Below are 9,520 nucleotides of genomic sequence, written 5' to 3' on the forward strand. Positions count from 1 at the left end.
CCCAAAGAAAACATACGGATGGCCAATAGACACATGAAAAGATGCTCAACATCACTAATAATCAGGGAAATGCAAATATAAACCACTGTTTATAATCGAACACCTGTAAAAATGGCTATTATCAAAAAGACAAGACATAAACAGTGCTGTAAGAATGCAGAAAAAGAAAATTCTCATGCACTGTTGGGGGATGTAGCAGCACAGAGATTCCCCCAAAAATTAAAAAAAAAATAGTTACAAACAGAGAGGGAAAAAGGCAAACCACAAGAGACTCTTAAATACAGAGACCAAACTGAGGGTAGATGGGGTGGGGGGGGGGGAGAGGGGAAAGTGAGTGATGGGCATTGGGGAGGGTACTTGTTGGGATGAGCACTGGGTGTTGTATGTAAGACAATTTGACAATAACTTATATGAAAAAATTAAAATAGAATAAAACTACCATAAGATCCAGCAATTCTACTTCTGAGTATTTATTAGAACATAATGAGAACACTAATTTGAAAAGATACATGCACCCCTATGTTCACTGCAGCATTATTTATCATAGTCAAAATATGGAAGCAACCTAACTGTCCGTCAATAGATGAATAAAGACGATGCGGTATACATGTATAATGAAATATTATTCAACCATAAAAAATATTGAAATCTTGCCATTTGCAACATGTTATTGATAAACCTAAAGGATTTTGCTAAGTTGAAATAAGTGAGACAGAGAGAAACAAATACTATATCATTTCACTTATACATGGAATCTAAAAAACAAAACAAATACAGAGAACACTGAGGGATGCTAGAGGGGAGGTGGGTGGGGGGAAGTGTGATGGGCTTTAAGAAAGGCACTTGTTAGGATGAGCAGGGTGTTATATTTAAGTGATGACTCACTGGGTTCTACTCCTGAAACCAATACTACACTGTATGTCAACTAACTTGAAAGTAAATAAATTAACTTAAAAAATGAAAACAAAACAGAAACAGGCTTATAGATACAGAGAACAATCAGGTGGTCCCCAGAGGGGATTAGGGTGGGCAGGGTGTGGGGCAGTGGGGAATGGTTGAAATAGGAGAAAAAGAGTAAAAGGCTCAAACTTCTAGTTATAAAATAAATAATTAAAGGGGATTAAAGTTGCAGCATAGGGAATATAGTTAACAATATTGTAACAACTTCATATGGTGACGGATGGCAGCTAAATTTATCCTGGTGATCACTTTAGAATGCATATAAATGTTCAAAAACTATGTTCATAGTATTAGCAGTTCACTATATTAGCACTGAAATTAATACATTATTGTATGTCAATGACATTTGAATAAAAAATAAATAAATCAGAATAAACTTGAGGAGGACAGAGCAGAAGGTACTGGTGATGTTGTGGTGCTCTGAGATAGTTGTCCTTTAGACAAATGGAGGGACAAAGGGGAAGTCCATATTGAAGTTTCATAGGTTCAAGGAAGAAACCAGGTGTCCCTCCCTGGTACTCTATCCTCAGTCCCACATGGCACAAACCAAGGTAACCCTCAGAGAGGTTGCAATAGCCAGGGACAGAAAGTTATTGTCTCCCACGGACACCTACACCAGGCTAAGCAGATGTTGCACTATGCCCAGACCATTGAAGACACGGATGTGGGGCCATTTGAAGAAGGAGAACACATGTAATTCCTTGGGATCCTTGGAGACAATCCTGCACAAAGTTAATGCATGTTTTTGTTCTTATTATCTCCCCTATCAAACACCAGGGACTTAGTGACACAGCATCAGAGGATATTCCCATGAGGGAAGCAGGGGCTGTAAGTATATATATCTTGGAAAGGACTGTAAGAATCCATGGAAGGGAGCATTCAGATTTAAGGAGAATTAGGAGGTTTTCTACAATCAGGCACATTTTCTGTATGCTATCTCTTGGCACAGTTTGTCTTCTTTTTCACTAATAATTCCATGGAGCATGAATGAAGGCAGTGGAATGAATACATGAAGTAAGATTTTAATGTCCTTCCCAGGTAAGAAATGAATTTTTAGAATGTCTGGTGAGAAGATATAAATATTTGATCTCAGACAGATAATTAGTCATCATTGGACACTAAGAAAGATAACTTAACGTCTGTGCTAAATGTTGAGATTTAGGTATCTATATTCTATACTCAAATCTTTCTTTACCCAGTCCACTTGTAAGCCACCTTCCCTTGACCTCAAGATATGAAATATGAGCTGAAGAACAGGGAATTTGGGGAGAGAATTTTCTCTTGAAAATTCACTTCGTCTCTCTCACTTTCCCTTTTCCATCTTTCTTTGCCCTCTGCTTACTTTCAACATTCAACCAAATGGTTTTGTAGGCCATTCTCACTTCCATTGCAAATGGTGTGGGAAGAAGCATCTTGATTTAAAAAGATGGTTCTTCATCAACCATAAACTAGGTGAAATAGCTTTTTCATGATTATATAGATGTGCATTAGCCATGGGTAATCTTTATGAGAAGTTGACCTTAACCTGATTCATAGACTGCATCTGTGGTTCCTGTGATTACTAGTCACAGAGTAAGGAGGAGGAAAAGGGAATCAAGCCTGCTCTCCCTCTTTACTCCTCCTCCTCCTCTTCTTCCTCCTCCTTCTCTTCCTCCTCCTCCTCCTCCTTCTCATCCTCCCCCACCGTTTAGTTTTCCTTCTTCCTCTCTGTCTCTCTCTCTCCTTCAATCAGTTTTCTATAGATCTCTATATCAAAGATTCTAAAAGAACAAGTGAAAACACAACTTTGGCTCTCATTTGCCCATATTCATAAAGAAAAACATTGAAGTACATGCTCTATTAGTAACTGCTAATTCTCATTGCAAGAACCAGATGGAAAGGTGCATGTCCTAGATGACATAAGAACCATTAATTGACAGGACCTTTTATCTGTAGGTGCATTCAAGTCCATGGGAATGTCCAACCTGACAAGACTGTCTGAATTCATCCTCATAGGACTCTCTTCTCACCCTGAGGACCAGAAGCCACTCTTTGCTCTCTTTCTTATCATGTACCTGGTCACTTTAACGGGGAATCTGCTCATCATCCTGGCTATCCGCTCTGATCCCAAACTCCAAAACCCCATGTACTTCTTCCTGAGCATCTTGTCTTTTGCTGATATTTGCTACACAACAGTCGTAGTCCCCAAGATGTTAGTGAACTTCTTATCAGAGACAAAGACCATTTCCTATGCTGAATGTCTGACACAGATGTATTTTTTCCTGGTTTTTGGAAACATAGACAGTTATCTCCTGGCAGTTATGGCCATTGACCGCTATGTAGCCATTTGTAATCCTTTCCACTATGTCACTGTGATGAACCACAGACGCTGTACGTTGCTGCTGGCCTTCTCCGTAGCTTTCTCCTGCCTCCACTCCCTCCTACATGTCCTCCTGGTCAATCGGCTCACGTTCTGCGCACCAAATGTAATCCAACATTTTTTCTGTGATGTCAACCCTGTTCTGAAACTGGCCTGCTCTTCCACCTTTGTCAATGAAGTTGTGGCCATAACAGAAGGGTTGGCTTCTGTGGTGGCCCCATGTATCTGCATCATCATCTCTTACCTAAGAATCCTCATTGCTGTCCTCAATGTTCCCTCAGTGGCTGGAAAATGCAAAGCCTTCTCCACCTGCAGCTCCCATCTCACTGTGGTGACTCTGTTTTATGGGAGTATTACCTATGTCTATTTCCAACCCTTGTCCAACTATACTGTCAAGGACAGAATAGCAACAATCATCTACACTGTACTGACATCCATGTTGAATCCATTTATCTACAGTTTGAGAAACAAAGATATGAAACGGGGCTTAGAGAAATTGATAAGCAGAGTGAAGACTCAAATGGATATGCTTTCTACTACACAAGCCAACAAAATCCATGAACCCTGATTGAAAGTTGTGGGTGTGAGTGTGGGTGTGGGTGTGTGTTCATACACACACATCCAGATAGACACACGTGAGGGAATACACTTTGATCAACTTTACCTGCACTGCGTACTTTCCTACCCTGCTTTTTCCATCATACCATGGTTCCACATGACTACCCAGTCTTGGTACCGAAGCTGCAGTATAGATCATCCCCAAATACTCCCTGATTCCAGAAAATTACAATCCCTTTACTCCTTCCATACTTATTAGGAACCTCCCATATTTCCTTCGGTTTATAAATTTCCAGCCAAGTTTGGCCACTTGAATTACCAGAGAATTTTTATATACAACTATGTAGAAATCAAATATATATGCGCAAATATATTTTGCACACATAACCACCTATTCTGTTTGAAACTGTTAGAAAAATTTTTACAGGTGTGCATACATGTGTGTATCCGCATGTGCATGCATGTCTGTGCGTGTGTGTGGGTGTGTGTGTAACCTCACTCTCAGACTAGCAGACTAGGAGTTTCCCAAATATAGAGGCCGTGTTCCCTGGTCATGCCATGATATAACCATGGTCCTGCTTTTACTTCTCAAAACAGCTGAATATCTTGGGCTCTGGAGTCATTAGAGTCAAAACAACTGACATCAATCACCCAATTGACTATTATTAAACCAGCTCTGTGCCTCTATACATGTTTTGGCCTCTACACATCACACCCTTCATATGCTCAGGGTGCATTCATCAACCTACACTTTCTGGAGCTCCTTACCTGTATCTTCTCTACAGAGGCCTATACTTGCATCTCTTCTGTAGTGGTTTTTTTTTTAATGAAGTAGTATTTTTTTCTATCAGAAATGCTTCATATGGTCACTGAAGATAGAGTAAAAATCAATGTATGTAAACTACTAGTGAGAGCCTTTGATTTAAAAGGCCTGATATGAAAAGGCTCACAAATTAGCTGGAAAATGAATTATTTAAGAAACCAGTAAGGTGAATTACTTTACACTTACGTAGCAAAAGAACTCTGGGCTGAATACACAAGGATGAATAAAGACTGATTCCAATGTCTGCTGTAAGTATGGACACAAAAAGTACTGGTACATATAAAAAGTGCAGTTTTAGTCACCATACACTGGGCATGTAAAAATGGAATTAATTTCTATAAACTTATGTCTATAGTTTCATTTATCTTTTATTTTGAGCCCTAAGTCTACCTAATCATAGCTCGGTATGGACTTTTCTCCATCCAATCCAATATTTCCCCAGTGACTTTTGATTTATTCATAAGCCCCATTTATTCATTTCTCACCCTTCATGGATACCATTGCTACTTTCAAACCCCATTTGAAACTATCAGGGCTTATCCAGATTCTCCCTGATGTCGCCAAAGACAGAGAGGGTCTCTCTTTTAGATTAGTCTATCCTTTGGTCCTGTACTGGAATCAGTTGCTGACATCTGAAGTCAGCATTTTTTCCATTCATTTGTCACCGTGAATAATGGTTAGGGCTTGCTTTTGAGATTGATGACTGGCTTTTATGATTCCTTCTGCTCTGTAATGATGTTCCAATGGTGATACCAGCCTTGGCCATCATGAAGGGCTTCTTGACACAGCCCTTTGATCTTAGTCTAGCCTCATCTCTCCATCAACCTGACTTTTGTCTCTCTCATTCATCTACTTACATGAACCATTCCAGGCCTTGGAAAACATTTGTATTCCCTCCAGAAAAACACTGAGGGCCATAGCCAGTCCTCTGCTGTCTACAAATACAATGCCACCATTTTCTATTGTTCTTTGTAACTGCAAGAACAAGAGGAGCACAAATACAGCCCTCATATTGGGATCAAGGCACACATCCACTCTACTCTGACATTCACAGACTTAAAGGACCTTGCAAGAGACTCTCTAGCATCATCAAATGTGTTCCATTGTTTTGATTTCTCCTGCAACTCTTCCCCGGATTATATGTGGATCCTAAGTGATGACTCTTAAAAAGCTAAGAATTTGGTATCTAATACATTGTGGTTGGACTGAATTGTGTCCCCCCCCCCCCCGCCCAAATTTGTAGATTAAAATCCTAACCACCACCACCCTCATCTCAAGTTGTGATTTGTTTGGAGATAGGGTTTTTAGAGAGGTAGTTAACTTAAAATGATGTCATTCAGGTGAGTCCTAATTCAGGTAGCATTATTCCAAAAGGTGGAGATTAGGACACAGACACACAGAGGCAACCCCATGTGAAGGCACAGAAGATAGCAAGTCAAAAAGAGTCCTAAAAAGAAACCAAGCCTGTCAATACCTTAGTCTCACATCCCTAGGCTCCAGAAATGTGAAAAAATAAATTTCCATTGCTTAAGCCACCCAGTTTGTGGCACTTTGCTATGACAGCCCCAGAAAACTAATACAATACCTTTGATAATTTTGCTGGTGAGAACTGAAGAATAAACAGAACTTAATCCTCAAATATTTAATTCACAATATCTGCTTGCCACGAATCTTCCATTTTGGCAATGAAATCTGTTTTCAAAACCTGACTGTCTCTAATTCATGGATTATCTCAGGCAATATAAAACTGGGAACTTAACCATAGACTTTAGCTTGCCTAGAAATAAGACCCAGACCTCAATTAATGAGAGATAGGGGTGAACAAAATCAACATTGGAACAAAAAGACAAGGGAACACTGATTAAACTGAAGTCTCAAGTAGGTAAAGAATTAATGTGACCACGGGACCTTTCAATATGGCGTCATCAGTCTCATGAATTATGTGGGGGAGATGAGAAGGTCTTACCTTCCTGTCAACCTCTGACAAAGAAGAACCTGTGACAGCGCCTTATCCTGCCTTCTAACACAGGTGACGGCAAAGATGAGTACATGGTATTTCCTGGTAACATTTTACTTGACCTGACACTAATTGAACTTCCTTTTCTATTTCTTTCTGAGATTGGTAATTAGTTTATCATCTTAAATTATGAGCACTTATTGTAGGAGTTTACTGAAAGTAAAAACAAATAAAAATAAGAACTCAGATGCACTACTAGGTCAGGAAAAAAAAGAGAAAACCAAGTACTACCAAGACTGAAAAAGATGTTCAGGAAATAGTAAAACATTCTGGTTACAATTCAGGTACTCAGCTGCTGACTTATTCACCTTTTGGTCAACCTCTGTCCTGGCAGCCCTAACTCCTACAAGAAGGAACACAGGTATATTGCATGAGATTCTACTTAGGGTTTCTCTCCCTGCCATAGATTTATGGTGAGGTCATCTTGCTCAGAAGGAACTATGGGTGGCTGATCCCTTAGATTCCACCTACACCTGCCTAAATAACCCAGAAAACCGCCAGAAGACTAGCAGAACGGAGTCTCCGGAGCCAAGCACAGATGAGAGGCCCACGGAAGAGGGTAGGAAGGGCGGAGAGGCGGTGCGCGCTCCACGGACTGGCGAGAGGGAGCCAGGGCAGAGGGCTGGCCCGCTGGCCAAGCAGAGCCCCGAGTCTGGCTTGCAAAAGCGGAGGGGCCAGACAGAGTGTGTTCCGACGGCAAGCGGGACTTGACATCTGGAAGATTATAAGCTAACAGCTCTGCTCGGAGAACGGGAGGGCTGGAGGACAATGGGAAGGAGAGTTGTTGAGCCCTGGACGACAGAGCTCAGCTTGGCGGGGAACAAAGGTGCTCACCAGCGCCATCTCCCTCGACCATCCCCCAGCCAAAATCCCAAAGGGAACCAGTTCTTGCCAGGGAACTTGCTTGCACCGCGTAAACACCCAACACTGTGCTTCTGCGGATCCATCCCTCCAGAGGGTCTGACTCCCTCCCGGTGCCACAGGACCCTCCCAAAGTGGATCTCCAAAGGAAAAGCGAGCTGAGCCTGCCCCTCCCACCCCTGTGCACTTGTCGATCCACCCCAGCTAATACACCAGATCCCCAGCACCACAAGCCTGGCACTGTGAAAGTAGCCCAGATGGGCCACGCCACCCCACAGTGAATCCCGCCCTTAGGAGAGGGGAAGAGAAGGCACACACCAGTCTGACTGTGGCCCCAGGGGTGGTCTGGGGGCAGATCAGGTCTGACTGTGGCCTGCCCACTAACGCAAGTTATTCAAGACAGCACAGAGGAAGTGCCCCGCAGTCCCCCACCACTCCAGGGACTATCCAAAATGATGAAACGGAAGAATTCCCCTCAGAAAAACGTCCAGGAAATAACAACAGCTAATGAACTAATCAAAAATGATTTAAACAATATAACAGAAAGTGAATTTAGAATAATAGTCATAAAATTAATCGCTGGGCTTGAAAACAGTATAAGGAACAGCAGAAAATCTCTTGCTACAGAGATCAAGGGACTAAGGAACAGCCAGGAGGAGCTAAAAAATGCTATCAATGAACTGCAAAATAAAATGGAGACAACTACGGCTCGGACTGAAGACACAGAGGAGAGAATAGGTGAACTAGAAGATAAAATTATGGAAAAAGAGGAAGCTGAGAAAAAGAGAGATAAAAAAATCCAGGAGTGTGAGGGGAAAATTAGAGAACTAAGTGATGCACTAAAGAGAAATAATATACGCATAATTGGCATCCCAGAGGAGGAAGACAGAGGGAAAGGTGCTGAAGGTGTACTTGAAGAAATAATAGCTGAGAACTTCCCGGGTCTGGGGAAGGAAAAAGGCATTGAAATCCAAGAGGCACAGAGAACACCCTTCAGACGTAACTTGAATCGATCTTCTGCATGACATATCATAGTGAAACTGGCAAAATACAAGGATAAAGAGAAAATTCTGAAAGCAGGTAGGGATAAACACACTCTAACATATAAAGGGAGACCTATAAGACTCGTGACTGATCTCTCTACTGAAACTTGGCAGGCCAGAAAGGAATGGCAGGAAATCTTCAACGTGATGAACAGAAAAAATATGCAGCCGAGAATCCTTTATCCAGCAAGTCTGTCATTTAGAATAGAAGGAGAGATAAAGGTCTTCCCAAACAAACAAAAAGTGAAGGAATTTGTCACCACTAAACCAGCCCTACAAGAGATCCTAAGGGGGATCCTGTGAGACAAAGTACCAGAGACATCGCTACAAGCATGAAACTTATGGATATCACAATGACTCTAAACCCATATCTTTCTATAATAACACTGAATGTAAATGGACTAAATGCGCCAACCAAAAGACATAGGGTATCAGAATGGATAAAGAAACAAGACCCATCTATTCGCTGTCTACAAGAGACTCATTTTAGACCTGAGGACATCTTCAGGTTGAGAGTGAGGGGATGGAGAACTATTTATCATGCCACTGGAAGTCAAAAGAAAGCTGGAGTAGCCATACTTATATCAGACAAACTAGACTTTCAATTAAAGGCTGTAACAAGAGATGAAGAAGGGCATTATATAATAATCACAGGGTCTATCCATCAGGAAGAGCTACCAATTATAAATGTCTATGTGCTGAATACGGGAGCCCCCAAATACATAAAACAATTACTCACAAACATAAGCAACCTTATTGATAAGAATGTGGTAATTGCAGGGGACTTTAACACTCCACTTACAGAATTGGATAGATCATCTAGACACATGGTCAATAAAGAAACAAGGGCCCTGAATGATACATTGGATCAGATGGACTTGACAGATATATTTAGAACT

At 41.3% G+C, this 9,520-nt stretch overlaps 1 protein-coding gene across 1 annotated transcript; it reads left to right on the top strand.

Annotated features, from left to right (window-relative positions):
- The first annotated feature begins 2,891 nt into the window (after positions 1–2,891).
- On the top strand, positions 2,892–3,887 carry LOC147575043 (olfactory receptor 1L3-like). Its single transcript, XM_086684712.1, has one exon. It carries the CDS (start codon positions 2,910–2,912, stop codon positions 3,885–3,887), a length of 978 nt encoding a protein of 325 aa, XP_086540838.1. The 5' UTR covers positions 2,892–2,909.
- Positions 3,888–9,520: the final 5,633 nt, after the last annotated feature.

Source organism: Puma concolor, chromosome D4 (assembly GCF_028749965.1).
Source record: "Puma concolor isolate L17-30 chromosome D4, mPumCon1.1.hap2, whole genome shotgun sequence".
Lineage (NCBI taxonomy): Eukaryota > Metazoa > Chordata > Mammalia > Carnivora > Felidae > Puma > Puma concolor.

Excerpts from the sequence above, each read along its gene's own strand:
- LOC147575043 (XM_086684712.1), top strand. The coding sequence starts at position 2,910 with ATGGGAATGTCCAACCTGACAAGACTGTCTGAATTCATCCTCATAGGA.